This window comes from Xenopus laevis, chromosome 6S, assembly GCF_017654675.1.
Source record: "Xenopus laevis strain J_2021 chromosome 6S, Xenopus_laevis_v10.1, whole genome shotgun sequence".
NCBI classification, from domain to species: domain Eukaryota; kingdom Metazoa; phylum Chordata; class Amphibia; order Anura; family Pipidae; genus Xenopus; species Xenopus laevis.
The window spans coordinates 26,480,250-26,504,992 of record NC_054382.1 but is presented as its reverse complement, the minus strand read 5'-3'; the positions used below and the strand labels follow the sequence as shown (position 1 = coordinate 26,504,992).

At 40.3% G+C, this 24,743-nt stretch overlaps 1 protein-coding gene and 1 pseudogene across 1 annotated transcript in view; one reads left to right on the top strand and one right to left on the bottom strand.

Moving 5' to 3' along the window:
• The window catches only part of slc25a13.S (solute carrier family 25 member 13 S homeolog), a 97,001-nt gene that overhangs the window by 64,270 nt on the left and 7,988 nt on the right, over window positions 1-24,743 (top strand). The window contains exons 13-15 of the mRNA XM_018269193.2: window positions 1,275-1,355; window positions 13,648-13,788; window positions 20,502-20,640. Coding sequence (XP_018124682.1) covers window positions 1,275-1,355; window positions 13,648-13,788; window positions 20,502-20,640 — 361 coding nt within the window. The remainder of the gene's footprint in view (window positions 1-1,274; window positions 1,356-13,647; window positions 13,789-20,501; window positions 20,641-24,743) is intronic.
• Window positions 13,765-13,940, bottom strand: LOC121395280 (annotated as a pseudogene).

Sequence of the window (24,743 nt, the reverse complement as noted above, 5' to 3'; positions counted from 1 at the left end):
GGTAGACTTGTCAGGATACTGTGATCAGTAACATCCCATATACACTCAGCTTTGTTTTCTAAAACCATGCGCATATGTTAGTGACTCAAGCCTTTTTTTGCCTTTGCGCAACACTTTGGTTTTAAAGGCTGATTAATGATTGTCAGGAGACAGGAGTAACAAGAGTCTTTGTATTCTATTCCATCTTTAATGCAAATTTTCTATAGCTTGTTCTATTTGCCGTAGAATGTTTGTCTTCCATATTACTTTGTGTTATTTCATAGTTAAGCTGATCTAATATTTAATATAGTCATAAATCTATAAGGTATACATGCTCTGTGTTTATTGTGGGAGCAGGAACTGTACTTGGAATACATTGAAAGATAATACATTTAGGGGCAGATTTATCAAGGGTCGAATAGTAAATTCAAATTCGAAATTTCGAATGTCAAAATTCACACATTCGAATTTTAATCCCCCCTATTCAAATGTTAATTAGAATGTGAGATTTATGACAACTCGACCATGGAAGCAGTCCTAATTTGAATTTCACATCAATTCGACCTTTGATAAATGGACCTCTCAAGCTTGAAGATTCTGAGACTCTGGGAGTAAGATGTACTGAAAGTATATTTCATTTCTCCATTGAAATTTGATTGTTGTATATGCAAAACCTACTCAGACCAATATTTTTCAATTGCATTATGTCCATGTATTTTAATATTTAATGGCACAAATCTTTCTAGGAATACCATTTTGACAGTTAATTGACACATTTTTAAACAGTGAAATAAAATAGACTTTGGTTAATTTAATACTGTAATGAGATTCATTATATAAGGGCACACTGTAATGTGTCTTTACTTAATTGCAATCTGGCAAAGCTCATTGGTTCTCTCAATTTGTACTCCCTACACCAGACCTAAGGAGTTTGGGGTTTCCATGTTTCTTCTCTGTGCAGTCAGCAGGCCTCATGTCATTACCCCATGAGATCATGTTAAGGCACCTTTCAGTAGCCTATCCACCCTAGATATTCTCTTTTGAATATGTCACATGACATAAGACAGACAGGAAGTCTTTTAGGGGAACTTCTAGGATAAAACGGCTCATTTGCATAAGAATAAACACCATTATATAAATATTATACATCTAAACATTTTAACTATGCTAATTGAAAGGTGAATATAAAAGGTAGGAAAATCATGTCTTTAATATTTTTTTTATATAAATTTAGCATTTGTATATGTCTGTAACCTGCCAATGAGGGTTTAACTTACTTTTTTTTTTTTTTTTAGGTAAACGATTTTGTTAGAGATAAATTTACTACAAAAGAAGGCTCCATCCCATTATTATCTGAAATCCTTGCTGGTGGTTGTGTAAGTACAGTTTTAATATTTATATTTTGGGGAATATTGTTATAGTTTCCAATACAGGTTTGGGACCTGTTATCCAGAATGCTCGGGACCAGAGTTTGTCTGGATAACGGATTTTTCCATAATTTGGATCTTCATACCTTAAAGGAATTGTTCACCTTTGAGTTAACTTTTGGGGGCACATTTACTAAGGGTCGTTAATTAACCCTCGATATTTGACCATCGAAGTAAAATCCATCGACTTTGAATATCGTAGTCGAAGGATTTAATGCAAATACTTTGATCGATCAAAGGAGAACGATTTTCCTTCGATCAGAAATTGCTTATAAACCTTATGGGGAAGGTCCCCATAGGCTAACATTGGTTCTCGGTAGGTTTAAAGTGGTGAAGTAGGTAGTCAAAGTTTTTTTTAAAGAGACAGTACTTCGACTATCAAATGGTCAAATAGTCTAACGATTTTTAGTTTGAATCGTTCGATTCAAAGTCGTAGTTGCCTATTCGATGGTTGAAGTACCCAAAAAAAAACTTCGAAATTCAAAGTTTTTTACTTCGAATCCTTCACTCGAGCTTAGTAAATGTGCCCCTTAGTATGATGTAGAGGGTGGTGTTCTGAGACAATTTACAATTGGTTTTCATTTTTTATTATTTAAGGTTTTTTCATTATTTAGCTTTTTATTCAGCAGCTCTTCAATTTACATTTTAAGCAATCTGGTAACTAGGGTCCAAATTACCCTAGCATTCATTCATTGATTTGAATAAGAGACTGGAATATGAATAGGAGAGGACCTTACTAGAAAGATGATAAATAAAAAGTAGCAAATAACAAGCTTTACAGAGCAATTGTTTTTTAGATGGGGTCAGCGACGCCCATTTGAAAGCTGGAAAGAGTCAACAGAAAAAGGCAAATAATTACAAAGCTATAGAAAATAAACAATGAAGACGAATTGACAAGTTGCTTAGAACTCGCCATTTTGTAACATACTAAGGGGCAGATGTATCAAGGGTCGAATCTCGAGGGGTTAAATCCCTCGAAATTCGACTGGGGAATAGAATCGAAAAGGCAATTTGGGCGAATTTACGCGCTGGCGAATAGTCGAATAGGCGCACGATTAAATATTCGCCCGGCGAATAGGCGCACAATCGAATATTCGATCGTCAGATTTTCATTCGATCGAATGCCTTTTTATTCGATCAAAAACGTAGAAAACAAGCCTATGGGACTTTCCTATAAGCTTTTAAAGCAATTCTGTAGGTTTTAGGTGGCGAAGTAGGCAGTCGAAGTATTTTTAAAAGAGACAGTACTTCGACTATCGAATGGGCGAATAGTCGCAGCGTTTTTGCGCTCGATCCAGTACTTCGACTATCGAATGGGCAAATAGTCGCAGCGTTTTTGCGTTCGATCTATTCGAATCATTCTACTCGGGCTAATTTACGCCAATTCGATAGTCGAGGAGCACAAAAAACTACTCGAAATTCGAGCTTTTTTCCCTCTATTCATTCACCGGAGCTTGGTGAATGGGCCCCTAAAAGTTACCTAAAAGGTGAACCACCCCTTTAATTCTACTAAAAATCAAGCAAACATTAAATAAACCCAATAGGCTGGTTTTGCTTCCAATAAGGATTAATTATATCTTAGTTGGGACAGTAAGTACAAGTTACTGTTTTATAATTACAGAGAAAAAGAAATCTGTTTTTAAAATCTGGATTATTTTATTATAATGGAGTCTAAGGGAGACACCCTTTCCTTAATTCGGAGCTTTCTGAATAACGCATCCCATACCTGTACTGTGTATCCATTGCAAGTGTGTATCTATGCAAGTTACCATTTCACTACGTCCCATCGTGACCATATAAAATAAACCTGGTAGTATGTTGATTGTGGCTGAATCATGGCGCAGTGGTGATGTAGGTGTCACTTAAATTGCTTAGAGTTCTTTGTGATAGTGAGCTAAATTTAAACCTAAAAAAATAACTATTTCTACTGAGATCATTTCTTCTTTCCTTCTGTACAGACTGTGTATGTGTGCTTTTACACAATCATGTGACTAAAATAGTCTTCTTTGTACTCGTTTGTCATTAAAATAGTTGTATCTGTGCTTGAGTATTATCTGTGCAGTATCAGGGTTCCCATCTTGTTTGATGGGCTACTGTACTGCCGGGCTCCAGGTGTGACACTCAAACTGCACACTTACTAATAAACTTTGCTGCCAGAGGTTAACCGACGTCTTGTTGAAAGATCAATGCACTTAATTCTACAAGAAAGATCCCATTAAGCCATTTTCCTCTGATCAGTCATGTTTAACCAGTGACCGACTCTTTCTTCTGAGACCTGCAAGGTGCCTCTGATATTCATCCACTGGAAGCCATGTCTTTCACTGGGGGCCTACATATATGGCAATTTCTACTAGCCTTGATTCCTTCTCTTCAGAAGACATTGTGTCATCTTAAAGTCAGATGCCTGACTGTGAAATCCAGACTGTGTGTGCTTCTCACGAGATGACACAGATTTGGCTGCTGTCTGCCTGCTTTGTTTGATCACTGACCTCTCGTCAGATTCCAGGTAGTATCCCTTGTTCCGTAACCCCATGAGCATTCCTGGAAAGAGAAGAAAAAAGAGCCCTGCCCTTTGATTATTGTCCCTTTCTATTTAGGACTTTAAAGCAAGAATCCAATAAAGGTCCAGTGCCTTCACTTAAAAAGCATTGTGTATGCTCCTCTTGTTTCATACAAAGCTCCATTGACCCAGTAACAATAGCTTTAAGCATAGGGCCGTGGAATATTCAGAAATATTTTTTTTTTTAAAACATAATAAAAAATAACACTATGTAATAAAGCTCTCTCAGCAGCAAAGTGATGGATTCTTAGATTTGATTTATTGCATTATGGCAATGACTATATAGATTTCTATTATCCTGAATGCTCCAACAGCTGGCAGTTGAACCTCAAATTTTATTTTGAAATAGCTGGTACAATTATTTGGCATGTATTTGTTTTATTAAATTTTTACTTTATGTTAGTAAACTTTTGCCATGGCACTCCAAATTACAGGAACAAAACCCTGTTGGGTTAGGTTAGTTATGAGGGATGCACCGAATCCACTATTTTGGATTCGTCCGAACTCCCAAATCCTTTGCAAAAGATTTGGCCGAATACCGAACCAAATCCTAATTTGTATTTGCAAATTAGTGGTGGGAAGGGGAAACCATTTTTTTACTTCCTTGTTTTGTGACAAAAAGTCACGCAATTTCCCTCCCCACCTCTAATTTGCATATGCAAATTGGGATTTGGTTCGGCTGGGGCAAAAAGATTCGTCAGAATCCGAATCCTGCTGAAAAAGGCCGAATCCTGGATTGGGTACATCCCTTAGTTATACATTTATTTCTATCTGTTAAAATATATTTTGGGTAAAATGTTGTCTGTCCTTTGTTTGTTGCTTCCAGTAAGTGGATGTTATCACTAGAACTGGAGAAATTCCTAGTTGCTAGTATTTCAGAAGCCATTCCAGTGGATTTGCAGGTTGACTGGTGCATAAAATAATGTGTCTGTGCATTTTGGGTATGATTATCCTTTGCTATAGATGAGGGATGATACTGGCATGTATTAGAAAAGTGTGCATATGTTCTCACCAAATCTCTGTATTTGTTGAGGTAAAGCCACTTGAAGATCCAGCATTTGTGGTGAAAGACTGTCGGTTGAGTACATCTGGGCCGGAGTCAAGACTTTAAAAATGACTACCAATAAGATGGATAGATTCAACTACAGCAATTATGAACATACCACTGAGAAGCCTAAAGCAGATAGGATGTGCTGCATAGACTCCATCCTTACGGTGGCAGTCTAGTTGATAGTAACAAGTAGGTGGGAACAAATGAAAAATGAAAGAAGTTTTCATCCCACTGTTTTGAATTGTTAATTCATAATTAAAACAGGCAAATGCATGTTCAACATAAGCTGAATTATTGTCGTATTTATATATGTAGAACAGATGTAATCTAACGCTAAAGGTGGCCATACACCGAGAGATCCGCTCGTTTGGCGATGTTGCCAAATGAGTGTATCTCTCCCCGATATGCCCACTTTGAGGTGGGCGATATCTGACTGATCCGATTGTACAATCGGATCATAATGTAGGAGTATGGGCGGTCGGATCGCGGGACCGCATCATGAACAGATATGCATTCTCTGGCTGCCTTTTGGCCAGATATCGATCGGAGAAGCCTGTTGGAGGACCCATACAGCTATGGTCTGTCGGCAGCTTTTATCGGCCCATGTATGGCCACCTTTAGAGCGAGCATTGGTGTAACTAATAGTGTGTGGGCCCAGGTGCACATCCCTTCCCCTCCAGAATCGTGAAACATGGGAGGGCAAATTTCTCCACAGGGGTTGCTTGCATTGCATTGCCGCCAACTCTCTGGTGGGGCCCCAAGGGCCTGGGTGAATTGCACTCCCCGCACCCCTCCAAGGTATGCCACTGAGTGTGGGCAGACTCTAGACTAGATTGTTTCATTAGAACATTTAAATGCTTCCAAGTGGTTTTGCAACTGAAAAAAGGAGAGTATTTGTGCAAGTATTTCTTCATGCTGAGCGTCAAGACAAGGGAGTGTCCCTGAAAAAAGGGACTGTTGCCAGCTGGATGATTGTTTACCCTGGCAGGTAAAGATATTTTTTTGTAAGTGTTAGAAATGTTGGTTTAGGCTTACATACTGTAAATAAACCTTATATGACCAAAAGTGTCTGGAGACTCCACCAACATGTCTTTTAGTTGCAACACTGCAGCGATCCAAACTTTTTCCGGAAGCAATGCCAACAGGAGAGATATTTGTAAGGAGTGTGGGCTTTTGATGGGTGATAGAGGCAAACAAACACGCACTCCACTGTGTGCAATGCCAAGCATCCCCTCGAATGGTTTAATCGTCACTGCCAATGGATAAGAGCAGTAGAAGCATATCCCCTGGAATTATAAATGACATTTCCCCATCTGGCAGTCTGATGGAAAAGCCTGGGTTTGGCAGATGCTTGGAGAACACTACCTGACTGAATTTTATGACATCAACGGTGAAGTTTGGTGGAGGATGAATAATAGTCTTGTTTGGACCCCTGGTTCCATATAAGAGCTACAGTGTACAGTGACATTCTTGACAATTCCATGTATTGTGGCAACAGTTTTGGGGAAGGCTCTTCAGCTACAATTAAGTCCCCATGCAGAGAGCAAGCTCCGTACAGGGTTTGCAGAGATTGGAGTCAGCGCCCTGACCTCAACACAACTTCACACCTGTGAGGTCATTTGGAACTAGGGTTGCCACCTTTTCAGGAAAAAAATACCAGCCTTCCTAGATATTAATAACATTGGGATCAACCATCATTTTTACCGGCCAGGTGGCAACCCTAGTTGGAACTGGGAAAATTGGAAAGTCTTCCTAGAAGAGTAAAAGACCTCTTTCATAATTAGAACTTTTAGGTTTGGGCATGAACTGGCCGGCACAGAGCCAGGCAGATGTCCAGAAAATTTCGACTAAACTGTTTAAATTGTTTGGTAGATTGTATGGGAGGCAGTTCACAAAATTCTGTGTAGAACAGTAATGGGACCAGCCATTCACCCCATATTAAACAATGATCAGTGTTGTGTAAAGTGAGGTTTCTGTATTTATCCAGAGCTGTTTTTGAAGATTAACATTAAAATATATTTTGTCTATTTTTCAAATGCTGGTTATACCATTTTTTGTAAATAAAAACCTATTCATGCATAAAAATATGCTAAAGGAATTCAAGCACAGTAACCATATACTGATTATCAATGGTTAAAGGTAAGAGATCAAACCATCCGACTGTCTTCAGCTGCCGCTTTAGATGTATTCCTTCAGCGCCCCTCTCTGTATTGGCCCGTGAGCATGCGACTGAGTCACTGAACCACCATTCGACCCGAACCACCATTCGACCCATTGGTGTAACTCGGGAGCTTTGGGCTTGTGTCATATGAGCTGCTCCACTTTGCTTTTCATTCAAGCGTCACGAGGAATTGACGTGTGCAGCCCTGGGGAGTTCACCTTGCATCATAATTACTGGGAATTAGTACGCATGGCTAATTTTGTGCACTTTTCCATTGTGCAATTTTCTGTTTGTAAATTTGAGCCCTCCTCTTTTAATGCAGGCTTCATGACTTTACTTCACTGAAGAGATTTTTTTTTCATAGCTCTTATTATATTACATTACATGGCAGTGGAAAATGTGTCGGGTCAGTGAAGAAAATAAAAACAAAATGTGACATTAGAAGGTCACTTCTGAAGAGACGGATAGTTTCATTATGTTCTAAATTATATTTCATTTTCTAAACGTGTAATGGCCACAAGTAGCCCTAAGGCCTCGAGTTCAGACTACTGGACTAAAGCTTCTTATTTACCCGACTTCATAAAATATATCCGCCAGTCTTGCACGGAACTAATAATGATCATATTAGCAGGCAAGCTAGAAATCTCTCTCCATCTTGTAAAGGGTTTACTTCCCAGTAAAGCACATGAAGTGGTGTTTTAGTAAACGGGTGCACTTCCCAGTGGCATTGCACTGACTCGGGCTTTTAAATTCAGCCTGTTCTCTGTGTATAAAGCCACTAATCATAGGGGCCCATTCATTAGGTTCGAGTGAAGGAATAGAAAAAAAAAAACTTCGAATTTCGAAGTGTTTTTTTGGCTACTTCGACCATCGAATGGGCTACTTCGACCTTCGACTACGACTTCGAAACGAATGATTCAAACTAAAAATCGTTCGACTATTCGACCATTCGATAGTCGAAGTACTGTCTCTTTAAGAAAAAACTTCAACCCCCTTCAACTCATTCGATTCAAAGGATTTAATCGTTCGATCAACAATTATTTCTTCGATCGAAGTATTTGCGCAAAATCCTTCGACTTCGATATTCGAAGTCGAAGGATTTTCATTCCCCAGTCGAATATCGAGGGTTAATTAACCCTCGATATTCGACCCTTGATGCATCTGCCCCATAGTGTCATTCTGTTTTCTATAGTAAGAGCTGAATAGGAATGTGTCCCTTTTGAATACTCGTTGAAGACACAAACACCGTGGCTTCTGTTGACCAATTCCAATAGCATAGAAAGCTGATGCAACTCGTTTGGGATGGTTGTTTTATGAATGGTAACAGAAAGTGCCAAGAAATGTAACCTTGTATCTGAAGAACTGCATGTAAACGAGAATGCATAAAACTCTGTTCAGTGTTTGGTCGGACTGATTTTAGTCGAACTGTAGTAGCACTGGTTTACGGCACTTAAAGACTGTATGGCGAGTATAGAATCATTTTTCTGAATATGATGATGGTAAATGCCTGGTTATCACATTAGACTAAAGGTTGCCATACACTGGTGTATATTCATCAGCATCCAACCTAACGGGCTGAGCAAGAAGAATACTCTACAAGTGGGCCATACATGGAATGTCCATCTTTCTGTTTGTTCTGTTCATTTAGACTAACTGCCCAAACTTTTGGATCATCAAGAAGTGAAGGGGGGCTACAACACTGGCTGACATGGTACATTGGTAGATTCAATTGCAAACATTTAAACAACCATCAGAGTGATTTTATTGGTACCTGTATAGGCACGTTTAAGGCCTAAGTTTCGTAGGCTGAGCTTTTCAAAGTGGCAACTTCCTTTTAATATATAACATGCTTTATGGAAACAGTAGTATTTCAGCAGTGACATAAAGTTTATTGGATTAACAGAAAATATGCATCATAAAAAAATTAGTCAGGTGCATAAATTTGGGCACCCCAACAGAGATATTACATCAATACTTAGTTGAGCCTCCATTTGCAAATGTAACAGTCTCTAGACGCCTCCTATAGCCTTTGATGAGTGTCTGGATTCTGGATGGTGGTATTTTTGATCATTCGTCCATACAAAATCTCTCCAGTTCAGTTAAATTTGATGGCTGCCAAGCAGGGACAGTCTGCTTCAAATCATCCCATAGATTTCCCATGATATTCAAGTCGGGGGACTGTGACGGCCAATACAGAATATTGTACTTGTCCCTCTGCATAAATGTCTTTGTAGATTTCCAAGTGTTTATAGGGTCATTGTCTTTTTGGAATATCCAACCCCTGCAGCGTAACTTCAACTTTGTGACTGATGCTTGAACATTATCCTGAAGAATTTGTTGATATTGGGTTGAATTCAACCGACCCTGAACTTTAACAAGGGCCCCAGTCCCTGAACTAGCCACACAGCCCCACAGCATGATGGGACCTCCACCATATTTGACAGTAGGTAGCAGGTGTTTTTCTTGGAATGCGGTGTTCTTCTTCCTCCATGCAAATCGCTTTTTGTTATGGCTGAGAGGGGTTCCCAAACTTTTTCATATGACAGCACTTCACACTTGCTGTGTTACAATTAATTAGTTTAATTAATTTAACGTTCATGATCGATGTATAAACACCCCCCCTCCCTTCACCCTTTCTTTTGGTTTACAGATATGCAAGTCCGTTATGCAGGGTTATTAACTGTGCATTGCTAATTGATCTCATAAGGATCAAACATGGAATAGCTTCAGTTTCACTGTTGTCCTTGTTTAGCTCAAGAAATAACAAAAACGTATATTTGTTTATGATTAAAACAATAGGAAAAATGTATGTTTATCACAAGTCTACCGTCTACCGCTCCTATGGGTCAGGGCTAGGGATGTACCGAATCCGCTATTTTGGATTCGGCCGAATCCCTGAAACCTTTGCGAAAGATTTGGCTGAATACCGATCCGAATCCTAATTTGCATATGCAAATTAGGGGTGGGAACAGGAAAACATTTTTACTTCCTTGTTTTGTGACAAAGTCCCGCCCCTAATTTGCATATGCAAAATAGGATTCAGGTTCGGACTGCCAGAAGGGTTCGGGTGAATCCGAATCCTGCTGAAAAAGCCGAATCCTGGATTTGGTGCATCCCTAGTCAGGGCACACGCTCAAATTCGGGGAGTTTAGTCGCCCGGCGACAAATCTCCTCTTCTTCGGGACTAATCTGCACGAACTGCCTACCGCTGGCTAGAATGTGAATTGCCGGCGGAATGACACTCTGATCGCTTCATTTTCCGAAGTTGGGGAAACGTTGGGCGACTTCGGAAAGCGAAGCGCTCAGAATGCCATCCCGTCTGTGATTTACAATCTAGCCGGCGGGAGGCAGTTCAGGGGGGAGATTAGTCACCCCGAAGAAGAGGAGATTTGTCGCCAGGCGAGTAATCTCCCCGAATCTGAGTGTGTGCCCTGACCCTATAGAATTGGGTCTGGGTTGATGTATATTGGGTTCAGTCATTCCTGGGGTTCTTAAAAATGTAGATTAATTTATTAATCAGAAGGGCGGATGTCCATGTATTCAGGGCCCCAGAAGACTAGTCAAACATAGACATCCTTAATATGATAGCTGGTGTTTTTAAGTTTATATTATTGTTGTATTTTTTTTCTTTTCCTGACCTTACACTGTATCGCTGATTACAAAGATAATGAATGTTATCTATGACAATCATGCAAAGCTTGCTGTACTGCTAAGGAGCTGACCTTCATTCCCTAATCTAAACATATTAAGATTATTACAGAGCAAGAAATAAATGGGAAGCAATTACAGAAATGACTGGAATAACAGCCTGAGAGAAATGCTTTGCAGCTGAAAATCACAACCTTAACACAGAAAGTATAGTGAGAAGAATGAGCCCGACTGTACATAGTTGGTCTTGGAGAAATCCCGGGTCGGGCTTATGTTTCAGCAGTTGGATAGAGTTGACATTAGTTTGTGTGTGTTCTACAAGACATTTTTCAACTTTTTTTTTTTTTTTCTTTTTTAACCCTGTGGTTGGCCTTTTTTCTTTCATACCGTGACTATTTTACTAGCAAAAAAAATAGAGGGAATTCCATTGAAAAGGCTCTTTCATGGTGCTCTCAAATTACCCTGGATACTCCAACCAAACTTGCTGTACACAACCAGCACGCCTATGATAAAGCCATCACACATCTGACAGCTTTCTACCATAATTGCTTTTGTTATGTCACTCAAGTACATTTATGTTTTCATGCTGCTTGGCTGAACTTCTAAGCACTTGTACCACACGTATGAAGATGAAACATTGTTTTGTTTTTTAATCTTTAACATGGAAATACGGGTTAAAACTTGTGGAATTCTTCTATCCTTTGTCACTATTGAAACGTATCATTTTTTTCGCCACACTTCCCTCTCTATGAATTAACAATACATTTTAAAATAAGGTGGTCCTTTAACACGGCGTTTGAAACACATACCTGCACTTCTTCGGAAAGACCGTCTATATATTTGAAATGACTGTGTACAATATAAATAATAAACATTATCTCTTTATCTACTCTGGTTGGATACTAGGTCGTACGCGGTAGTATATTGTACTAAACAGGCCCTATGTGAGATTTTAGGGGATATCCTTATATATTAGCCCTTAAAGGAACAGTTCAGTGTAAAAGTAAAAACTGGGTAAATAAATAGGCTTTGCAAAATAAAAAATGTTTCTAATATAGTTAGTTAGCCAAAAATCTAATGTATAAAGGCTGGAGTGAACAGATGTCTAACATAATAGCCTGAACACCACTTCATGCTTTTCAGCTCTATAACTCTGAGTTAGTCAGCGACTTGAAGGGGGGCCACATGGTACATTTCTGTTCAGTGAGTTTGCAATTGATCCTCAGCATTCAGCTCAGATTCAAAAGTAACAGTTATGACCCATGTGGCCCCCCTCAAGTCACTGATTGGTAACTGCCTGGTAACCAGGGTAACCAGTCAGTGTAAACCAAGAGAGCTGAAAAGCAGGAAGTAGTGTTCTGGCTATTATGTTACACATCTAGTCACTCCATCCTTTATACATTACATTTTTGGCTAACTAACTATATTAGAAACATTTTTTATTCTGCACAGCCTATCTATTTACCCAGTTTTTATTTTTACACTGAACATTCCTTTAATCTAACAGACCACAAGCGCAGTTGACCAACTGCAAATTTCTTCAAAGTCAGTTGCACATTAAACCCCATTAATTTAAGGTAAATGTGGAAAATGCACTCTTTACTTGGCACTATTCATCCCACTGTTGTTCTGAATCTAAGCACTTCTGCACCTATTGACACATGGGAACCCTGGAGCTGCCGCCACCTACAGACTAGACTGTATCTCCAGAGTTCCCTCAGTTCTCTACATAAATAGGCGCAGCAAACTTTCATCCCAAGGATCCTGTGCACACGTTACTCTTCCCTTGCACTGACAATGATGCCAAGGGAACTTGGAAAATGTATAGCGCAATTGCATCAGAGTTGTGTTGAAGTGCATGCACAATTTTTTATTTTTGTGGTGCAATGCAGTTACGTCAGGTGCAACACCCCCTTGCAACCACAACACTGGAATTCTGGGAAATACATTGTGGGGGGGAGGGAAATGGCTTGAAATTGCACTTGTTTAATATATCACAGAGGGCCGTCCCTTGAAGGCAGTTGCTGTTGCAGGTTACACTACAGATTTCTATATCCGCCCTTTTTTTTTCAATTTCATTTAAAGGGGTTGTTCACCTTCAAACGACTAGTTGTTTTCCGATAGATCACCAGAAATAACGACTTTTTCCAATTACTTTCTATTTTCTATGTGTCGCCCTTTTTCTAATATTGAAGTGTAAAGTGTTATTTTTCACCTTCTAAAGCAGCTCTGCGAGGGGGGTCGCCGACCCTTTAAACTGTTCTAAATGGATACATTTAGTTAATACATTTCTTATCTTTGTCCCTGCTGAGTAGAATCTCTGGGTTTCATGACAGGCAGCTGTTAGAATTGATACAACAGTTGCTAATATTCCACAGATGCTGCTGAGAAATGTATCAACTAAATGTATCAACTAAATGATGCAAAATTGTGACAGTCTTCATCTGAATTACTGAGCTGCCAGACACAAACACCAGAGACCCAAACATTAAACTTAGATTTTGGAAAAACAGTAAAAAATAAAGAATGAAAAGTAATTGAAAAAAAGTCTTTATTTCTGGGGAACAATCTGAAAACAAATGAACTGAAAAAAAGTGTAGATGAACAACCCCTTTAAATAAACATTCTTAATTCAACATGTACATGTCAGGTGCAGCTATCTGTTTGGCTCCCAATGTTCTCTTCATTTGATTTCTGTTTTATTCTCTGCTGAACTGGTATTGTTTGCGGCTTCGTCTTCTGCCCTATTTGAATGTTAAATATAATCGTACACCATTCGTATCTGCAGACTGATACCATAGCATGTTTGCTTCTGTTACAGGCTGGAGGATCTCAAGTCATTTTCACCAACCCCCTGGAGATTGTAAAGATTCGCTTACAGGTGGCAGGAGAAATTACTACAGGACCTCGCGTCAGTGCCCTATCCGTTCTGAGGGATTTAGGCTTTTTTGGCCTTTATAAGGTATATCTATGCCAAATCCTGTGAATGCTGTATGCAAACAATATAGATCTATCACAAATGCTCAAAGTTAAAGAAAGTACACTCAGCCATATGTTGCAGGTGAACCACATCTGTTACTACACTTGATCTTAGCCAAAAGGCCGAGAAGCGATAACCACATCTGTTCTGTGTTTCGGTTCAGGGTTAATATGGTACATTCCAAAGCTATCTCTATTGTCTACCCCCCTACCTGCACTGAATTTACTGTTACACGGCAGGTAAAGTACATTATGGCCCTCTTGTGTTAATTCTAGGTAACTGATATTGCAAACGTATTGGAAACGTTTAAAATGATGCTGCCTCCTAATTTTTCAGTTTTTAAACATGACTATCCCATTTCTCTGTGTTCTAGTGTCTCAATCTGATTTTGCACAATGAAAGAAAATGTAAATACTAAGCAACACTCCCTTATGTATTAATGAAACCTTTTCACTGGTTATTTGTAAATATTTTTGGCTGGCTGTTTATATTCTCTGCATTTCTGGGTCCTGACTTCTGTAAAGAAGCAGCAGAAGACTAAAGGAGACCTATAGGATAAATGAAAAAAAAACTCATTTTGTAGGAAATTATAAGTAATAGATGGTGTTGCATTTACATGGTGCTAAAAATTAATATTATCTTTAAAAATAGCTCCCTATAGATGTTCTCTGGTCCCTGTATGTGTTTCAAACAGGGATGTACCGAATCCACTATTTTGGATTCGGCCGAACCCCCGAATCCTTCATGAAAGATTCGGCCGAATACCGAACCGAACCCTAATTTGCATATGCAAACTAGGGGTTGGAAGGGGAAACATTTTTTACTTCCTTGTTTTGTGACAAAAAGTCACGCAATTTCCCTCCCCGACCCTAATTTGCATATGCAAATTAGGATTTGGTTCGGCCGGGCAGAAGGATTCGGCCGAATTCGAATCCTGCTGAAAAAGGCAGAATCCTGGATTCGGTGCATCCCTAGTTTCAAATGAGGGGTGGGCGTGTTCTAACTGTCCCTGCAAGAAGCACCTGAGGAGGGGGACAGCCAATCACAGCCTTGCAGTCACACAAGCACAGGCAGGCTTCAGTTCTCTATCAGGTCCTGCTAGCTGCTGATTGGTTCCTGTCCTACAGTGCAGTGAGCTGAGAGCCGCCGGCTCCCCTACACAGCCTGAGAATTCAGGAAGCAGGAAGTGGAAGGGAGGGATTATTAGGGTGTTTTGCAGAAATAATAAATAAATCAGCCTGAAACACTACTTTTTTAATTCTTCTATATCTAAATGAGTATAACGCACTGGTACATTCTTATTTTTTACACTAATTGTCTCCTTTAACAGACTTGGAGCACAATTGAATTGCCGTGCACTTGTTGAATGTGTCGTGCAGTATCATGGTTGGATATCGCCTTGTCCTTGAGACAAGGAAGGGTAAAATCACTAGGGGATGGCGGGTTGTTAGAAATCTCCCAGTGATTCTAGTCATTTACCTGTTACCCTAGCTGCTGCTGCTTTTCTTAAAAAAAAAAAAAACAGCCCTGGGCCATTCATCACTCCAGTCTTCCATCCCTCGTGCAGTCATTTAGTTAGGACGAGTGCAAGCTCAGCAGAGCAGATCCAGCCTGGGGTAACAGGTAAACCCTGTGGAATAACTGGAGGGTGCCGAACAACTTGCCCCCCTTCCCCTGTGCATTTTACCTTTAAATGTAGCCAGTGTATATGTATATTTAAACAGTCCTGAAGGCGTGTTGCTAAACTTTAACTTAATTGCTATTAATGGTTGAAAACAAGTGATTTTAGATAGGATCTGAGAAAATCTGTGACCACAATGACAGAATGCTTTGTTTTAAAGATGGCTCTGATGTCGGCCATAAAGAATGAAAGGATTGCTGCTTTTGATAGGGAAAGGAAAGGGGAATTAACCATCTACATTTCCCTGTTCAAACGTAAACATGTAAATAAAGTGGCCTATTTACACTTCAATGAAGCAGTCTGTTACATAGTGTTGCGAGTGTGTTTTTTCACCTTTGCACCATTCTCATAAGAGATTAACTAGGGCCTAACTTTTCAGTTTTGTCATACCCATGGCACCCAGCTAATCTCATAGGGAATATATGGAACCCAGTTATATTAAAGGGGAACTATCGTGAAAATTGTAATTTAATATAAACTTCAGCATACTGAAAAAATAAACTTTCTAAATACAATCAATTAAAAATTCTGTACTGTTTCTAAAATAATCAAGTTTATCTTCACTATTCCTCTCTCAGCATCTGTTTCTTTTCATTCTGTCTTCATTCAGGAGTTGGGTGTCAGATTATCATTGACAGTTAGATCCAATATATCTTATAGGAGGGCTCCTTTTGCCTAGAAGATGTATTAGAGCTCATTCTATTAAAATCACCAGAAATCATGTCTCTCTACATGCAGAATTTGTGCAAAAGGCAGTTATTTTTTTAGATTTTGTATATACTAGAATCAGTTATTTGAGTGAGCTCTAACACATCTGCTAGGAAAGGAAGCCCCCCCCATAAGATATATTGGATCATTCATTTGACACCCAACTGAAGAAGACAGAATGAAGAGAAACAGATGCTGAGAGAGGAATAGTGAATATAAACTTGATTATTTCAGATACAATGGAGAATTTTTAATTGATTGCATTTAGAAAGTTTCTTACTTCGGTATGAGGAAGCTTATTTTTGCAATAGTTCTCCTTTAAATTGATGTCACGCAGAGAAGTCTGTATTGTCCAAGGGATGGCTGAGAACCATAAAAATGCTATGAGAGCAAGATGTAGAATCAGACCTGTCATTTTGCACAGGCTATTTACCCAATCAATACAAGGTTGTCCTTAGAGTGTAAATCCGTGTGTACGTGCTTCTCAACAGGTTGCAATCCCTGCGCCCGATTGCCAGAAGTTTCTAAATAGATACAGATAGTACTCGGAGAGCACATTTTGTCTTTAAATCTCATATCTTCATTTGCAGAAAATCGTGCACAACATGTTTCACCTGCCCCTGATGAAGGCCGATGTAGCCGAAACATGTTGTGCATGATTTTCTGTAAATAAAGATATCCGATTTTAAAGACAAAGTGTGCTCTCCGGGTACTATCTGTATTTATCTTTTTACCCAGTTTTTATTTTTATACTGAACTGTTCCTTTAAGTAAGTATGTACGGTTTGCAGCTGCTTAGTGGTAATCTTTGTGAGTAGCTCCATATTGGCTGAGTAACTGGTGTGTCATTTATGTGGGCAGGGCAGAGAAGGGTTAAACTGATTAAGTTTGGGGGGAGAGACTGACTGAAATTAATGGATCAAGAAATGACTTGCTGCCTATTGTTTAAGGCTATAGGATCCAAATAACAATCACAGATGCCAAACAATTTCTCAAGCTGTAAGGTAGGAAGAGAAGGAGGGGAAAGAGAGGGTGGGAATGTGTACAGGTGCCAGAAGCATTAAATAACCCTCCCAGACAAGGTGCACCTCTGTCTTCTGTAGTTGAAGGTCCCCCCGTCTGGCATTTTCCCCCCTTACTCGAGACAATGTTCATTCACTGCAGGAGACGAGCTTTAACCTGCGTCTCCCAGACCTGCCGGCTCCTTGTGCCCAACCCGACACAGAGGTGCCTTTGTGAGTGTAATTACTCTCCCCGTATTGTACAAAGACTTGTTTAGAGGCTTCCTTGCAGGTTGGGCCGGAATAAGCAACAATTAACATGTTAAAGAGAGAGCCGCAGCTTTGTGGGTATTTATCCCAAGTTGCCCTGCAAGTGGGGATTCTCTGTCCAAACAATAATATAATGACATTTCAGCTTTTAACCCTCCAGGCACCCCCTAATACAGTGATGATGTTTTCAACAGCTCACACTCGCCCTCACTGTATGTATTACCCAGAATGGTTGGGACCTGGAGGTTTCTGGATAAGGGATCTTCACGCCTTAAGTCTACTAAAACATCAGTTATGGCCTTGCACTGCACACTCCAGCACCTTTTTTGTGTTTGGTTTGAGCAGCCTGGATGGGGTCATAGTCCTTTGGCTGGACCCCAGGCGATGACGCCCTGAGGGAAGTTTCGGCAGATCCCATGGTAGACGGGACACCCCCTAGCTTCGGCGAAGAGCAGTCCAAACGACCCCAAACCCCTTTGGGGGGTGGGATGGTGGGCCCTCCATAGTTCGGCGAAGGGGGACCCATCCGTTCAAGCTGTTCGCGGGCGGTAGCCTGGGACACTTGGGCAATGGAGCCCATGCCTTCGGGTAGGACTCGGAAGGATGATTCAATATCATCAGTTAAATATTCGTTAAACCCAGTGGGTTTGTTTTGAATCCTGTGAGGATTAATTATATCTTAATTGGGAAGATACACAAGGTACTGTTTTATTGCTACAAGGAAAAATTAAATAATCTTTTGAAAATTCAAATTATGTTTTGTTTAAAGGGTAAGGCATTTTTCAGTAGCAGTATGCACAAAATGTCTGTCTTAAATATATTGATAATTGGTTGAGTGCAGAGGACTCTGGTATTTGTCTATATTTATTTTGTGGTCACAACTTCATTGCACCACCCCCCCCGTAATGTTTTTAAAAATGAGTGGGGAGCACAACTTTCCCTTGTTTGTTGCAATCTGGTTGCTAGGGTCCAAATTACCCTAACAACCATGCATTGATTTAAATAAGACTGGAATACAAATAGGAGAGACCTGAATAGGAAGGTAAGTAATAAAAAATAGCAATACCAATACATTTGTAGCCTTACAGAGCATTTGATTTTACATGGGGTCAGTGACCCCCATTTGAAAGAAGAAGACAAATTCATCAAAAACCATAAAAACATAAATAATGAAGACCAGTTGAAAAGTTTCTTAGGATTAGACTTTCTACGTCATACTGAAAGAGATCCGCCAAATAATCGGTCTCTCCCCGATATGCCCACATTGAAGTGGGTGATATCAGGCTGATCTGATCGTGGGCCCTAGGGCCCAGTGATTGGATCAAAATGCATCTGATACGGGCTCGGATCGCAGGACCGCAAACACGTACAGATGCGGCCGCGATCCTACGGAATTTTTTAACCTGCCCGGTCGGCCAGAGATCGATCAGGGAAGCCCGTCGGATGGCCCCACACACAGACCAATAAGCTGCCGACTCGGGTCTGTTGTCAGCTTTTATTGGCCCGTGTATGGGGACCTTAACTCCCCGTGGACCACAGTGTGGCCAAAAATTCTGTGTGACACAATTAAAATATATTTTGGGGCTTTTTTGCTAGTGGGGAATGCAATCTCTTATATGCCCCTTGTGTATGAGGTTTTGATGGGGAATATCCTATACAATAAAAATTTAAGGCAATGAATGAAACTACATTTTGCAATTTTTTTTATTGATTTTTGAATGAACCATTTTTTTTGTTCTGCAGCTGCCCAAGATTGTCAGTTAAACTTCTGTGTTGTTGCTCAGCTACCTTACCCTAGTAACCAGTCACTGGTTTCAATATCACAATGAAAGATAACTGTTCTGTCCATGTTTTAGCTGGGTGCTACTTATACCCATCTGGCTGTATATGTTTTACTGACTTGCTGCTTGTCAATGAATGTCCTCCCCATATAATATAAACCCTCTAATTTTATGCTTGGCGGGTTTCATTATGAGCTGTCGGATAAGCTCTGGGTGAGGATCAGAGCAAGAGAAGGGAATTGATGAGAGCCCCTTTAACTCTCGACATCAGAAAGGCGTGAACGTTAAAATAAATGTTTCTTTTGCTATTTTAGATACCGCAGCCAATCTCCCTAAGCTTTCTTAATTAGCCTGCGCTTGCTGTGGACAATTAACCTGGAAATAAACGAGCCCTGCATTATAACCTGCTCTCTCTGAATGTAACTGAGACCATGGGAGATTCTTTACATGACTTCATTCCTGAACCTTAGGGTCAGGGCAAACGCTCAGATTCGGGGAGACTAGTCGCCCGGCAACAAATCTCCTCTTCTTCGGGGCGACATCTCCCTGAATTGCCTCCCGCCGGTTAGAATGTAAATCGCCGGCGGGTTGGCACTCGGATCGCTTCATTTTCCGAAGTTTAGGAAACGAGACAAATTTGAGTTCTTAAAGGGTCAGCGTATGATAAATTGCGAAAATCAAATTAAATTTTTTTTAAAAAACTCAAGTCGAATTTTAATTACTCCCTAATCGAATTTGACAGTTTTGACCATAAAAAAACTCAAAAATTCAAATTTCAAATTCGCATTATCAATTTGACCCTTGATTAATCTGCCCCATAGTGTTTCCTAACATGTATATATAATAGTTGACGTTCAATAGGGAGAATACTGCACAAAAGGATCCCTGAATCTGAACCTCCTTTCAGGCTTTTTCTACTGACAGCACCTGAGCCTGAACAGGACCTGCAAGCTCTTCTCTTCATTGAAACAAACTGCTTTGTGATTATTTGTGTAACCCTGCTGGTTTCATGTTACAGTTCATGCGAGGGCAGGCTGGCATTATTGCTGAGACAGTGGGTGCCGGGTGCCAGTCATTGTTCAGCTGGACTTTATAAACCGAGCACCTGTGGGAAGTGGCACATTCACACTCGCAGTATTTGTGCAGATCCTGTGCCAGGGATTATCTGGCTGGATTTTGCAGGCGGGTTGCAAGGCGGCTTCTTTCTTTGTATTTAAAGCTGACACCGGCTTCTCGTTTCATGTCTTAAACCCAGGGTGCCAAAGCGTGCTTCCTCCGAGACATCCCCTTCTCGGCTATCTATTTCCCTTGTTATGCCCACATGAAAGCCTCGTTTGCTGGTGAAGATGGCAGAGTTAGTCCAGGTTATCTTCTCTTGGCTGGAGCCATAGCCGGTAAGTCATTGTTTTTATACAGGATGTATGTAATGTATGCAAACATTCAGATTTCTTGTTAATGTAACCTGCAACCAGGTGTTATTCTAACCAACATGTTCTGCTTTGGCCCTTTAGTGTAGAACTAAATCAAACTTCAGCCTGATGTTATATCAATGTTCCAAACCACTAATGATGATCTTCTATCCATCAAATTCCTCTAGTTCTATTCCTCAACACCACACCTGTTATTTCATCACATACACATTCAAGCCTTTGCCAGAGCTGCACCCCTTACCCTCTTCTAACTCACCTTCCTTTTCTTCATGATAAACAATATACCACTGCCACCTGCTAAGTACTTATATACAGACTACTGGTCTTGTCCATCCTTATATGTTGTATCTCATACCCTGTTCACCTTTAGAGTGTAAGTTCTAATGAGCAGGATTCAAAGTGGGGTGAGGTTCATTTGCTAGTAAATAAGTAGCTTAGGTTTTAATAAAATAAAAAGCCTTTATTAGGACATACAAGAAGCCTAACGCGTTTTGTGCCTAAATGGGCACTTACTCATAGGCTGTAGGTCTCCCCCTTGGTACAATCCTTATAAAGGGGTGTCGACCAATTAAAATACATCACATTTAGTCTTAACCAATGAATGAAAGACTCAATACAAAAGTGGCAAAGCAAATGAGAGAACAAATTCCAACCAATGAACATAAATGATATAGTGGTTTTTCCCTGTAGAGTGAAGAAAAATAATACCAAAAAATATATAATATAATAAACTTACAGAAAAATGTAAATAAAATAATACAGTATATATAAATATATATAAAGAAAATATATGAGAAAATTGAGAGTGCATATTCCACTCGAATTGTAGCATCAGAGGGAATATTCACTTATTATCATAGGTATAATAGACATAGACATAATAACTATCAGTATACTAAAATGTACCCAACCTCCAAATAGCAAGGCTAAATGTTTTTGACCCTTACAAAAAGAATATAGTAAGAATATATTGAAAGTGCCACATAAGCTAGATCTATCTTGGACTTCAAAATGCATTAGTTATATAGTATAAACACACATAAATTGGAGATAGATAAGAGCGTTAAAAAATGTTTGTGTTTCAAATTCTGAAGAGACAAAAAAGAAAGATTGAGGATTGGTAGCTAGGGAAGTGCACTAGTTCTAATGAGCAGGACCTTCTTCACTCTCCTTTTATTGTCCAATTGCTGTAAGTTATGTGCGTGTTTCCATTATACACTCTTGTTCAGTGCTGCAAAATATGTTGGCCGTATATTGGTGCTTGTGAATAGTCAAACTGAAGGTCACATTTTCAGGCAATCTACCATTTATGGTGCATTGGACTTTCTTGACTGATATCTGCTCAGGATTACCACAAGGTGAAATATAGGGATAGATGAGGATCATATTGGTACATGTTATTTTTGAAGCTGAGCACTTCAAAAACAAAATTGACACTATCAGAAGGGACATTACACTACTCAACCCCCCTAGACTTCCACCACCCTCCCTCCAGACTCCCCAGTCTCTCCTGTGCTCCTTCACCCCTGTCACTGATGAGGAAGTCTCAAAGCTTTTGGCCTCTTCTCACCTTACGACCTGCCTGCTTGATCAAATTCCCTCAAAACTTCTCCGCAATACCAATCCTTGTCTAATCAAAGCCTTAACTCACCTATTTAATCTTTCGCTCTCAACTGGACTGTTTCCTTCTCAACTAAAACATGCTCTTATCACCCCCATTCTGAAAAAACCCTCTCTTGATCCCTCCAATCTTGACAACCTCCGACCTATCTCTCTGCTACCTTTCATCTCTAAACTACTTGAGCGCCTAGTCTACAACCGACTAACCTCATTCCTCTCTGACAATAACCTGCTGGACTCCCTACAATCTGGTTTTAAGCCACAACACTCCACGGAAACTTCCCTGACTCGACTAACTAATGACCTTTTAACCGCTAAAGCCAACAATCATTTCTCACTACTAATACTGCTTGATCTCTCAGCCGCATTTGACACTGTAGATCACCCTCTCCTCCTCCAGTCCCTCCAGTCGCTTGGCCTTCATGACAAAGCCCTGTCCTGGTTCTCTTCTTACATCACCAATCGTTCCTTCAGTGTCTCCTACAATGGAGTATCATCTTCTCCCCTACCTCTTTCTGTTGGAGTTCCTCAAGGCTCTGTCCTGGGACCATTGCTATTCTCCCTCTATACTTCCTCCCTCGGCAAATTAATAAATTCGTATGGTTTCCACTACCACCTCTAAGCTGACGATACTCAGATCTATCTCTCATCTCCTGATCTCAACCCAGAACTCCTAACTCGCGTCTCCTCCTGCCTGTCCGCTATCTCTACCTGGATGTCGCAACGCTACCTTAAATTAAACCTCTCTAAAACTGAAATGGTTCTCTTTCCTCCAACTAACACCAGTAACATCCCGGAAGTATCCATCATAGATAACAATTCCACTATCACCCCCTCTCCCCAGGCCCGGTGCCTTGGGGTTATTTTAGATTCTACCCTGTCATTCACTCCTCATATCCAGTCACTTATTAAATCATGTCACTTCCACCTAAGGAACATATCCAAAATACGATCATTTATCACCCAAGACGCTGCCAAAAATCTTATTCACTCTCTCATCATATCGCGTCTAGACTACTGTAACTCTCTTTTAATTGGCCTCCCCCTCCAGAGAGTCACCTCTCCAGTCCATAATGAACACTGCTGCGAGGCTCATACACCTCAGCAACCGCTCCTCCTCTGCCTCGCCATTCTGTCAATCCCTGCACTGGCTTCTGTTACCTTTCAGAATCAAATTCAAATTAATGACACTGACATTCAAAGCACTTCATAACTCTGCCCCACCCTACATCTCTGAACTCATCTCTATACACTCACCCAACCACTTACTATGCTCCTCTACTGACCTGCTACTCAACTCTTTTCTCATTACCTCCTCACATGCTCACATTCAAGACTTTGCAAGGGCTGCACCCCTCCTCTGGAACTCTCTCCCACGGTCTGTCCGACTTTCTCCCAACCTTTCTGCTTTCAAGAAATCTTTCGAGAATCCTACCCTCACTCTGCTTAACTACCAAACGCAACACCACATACAATACCACATTTCTCACCCACTTAATTCGATCTTGCCCACTCCCACACCTTGTGTATTACTCCCTTTAGATTGTATGCCTATGCATAGGGCCTTCCTCACCTTTTTGTACCTGTATTGATTGTGATGTTTGTTACTCCATATGTTCTATGTATGTAATTTATGTGATGTAGTTGTATAATCACATTTACTTTAAGTGCTACGCAATAAAGTAAATGTGATTATACACAATGGTCAATTAACCGCAGGTGCAATTAGTAAAAAACTATAAAAAGGGGCATTGACCTAATCTGGCAAGTTATTGACTGGAGAAGCTTATGCTGATGGGTTTGAATGAGTACAGTTTAGGTATTTAATGCCTTTTTGCCATATTGTACTAATTCCTAGCCAGGCTTCCAAGGAATAATGTGCCAAACATCCCATATTTTGGCCTAATTTACCTCTCCTGTGCTTAAACCAGGTTGTCCACCAAACATCTTTACAGTAAAGTAATCCTGCTTCCTTTCACCAATTGTAATTTGATGTCTCTTTCGTCGAATGAACCACCTAGAAAAGTTCATTAGACATTAGTGATGTGCGGGCCAGCCCGATACCGTCAGGCCGACCTGGCACCCCCCCGTTCCGGGGGGGGGGACTTTAGCTCTTCTGACAGCTCTTCCTGCCCACGAACTTACAAATGCCGACTTCCGGGTTGAACTTTTATAGACATGCGCCTGCTCACCCTGTCCCTTTTGTGACATTATAGTTGGGGTGGGTCGCGGGTCTATAATAGGAACCCGGAAGTTGGGCGCGGGCATGGGTGGAGGGAGGGCGGATGGCAGGCGCAGGTCAGGGAAAACCTGATCTGCGCATCACTATTAGACATATTTTGATATAATTGTGTTGCTTATCTAACCTTTTTGGCCAATGAAATACCCCTCTTTGTTCTGATACAAAGATTGTGTTGAAACCTGTTTATTTCACCCATTAGCAATGA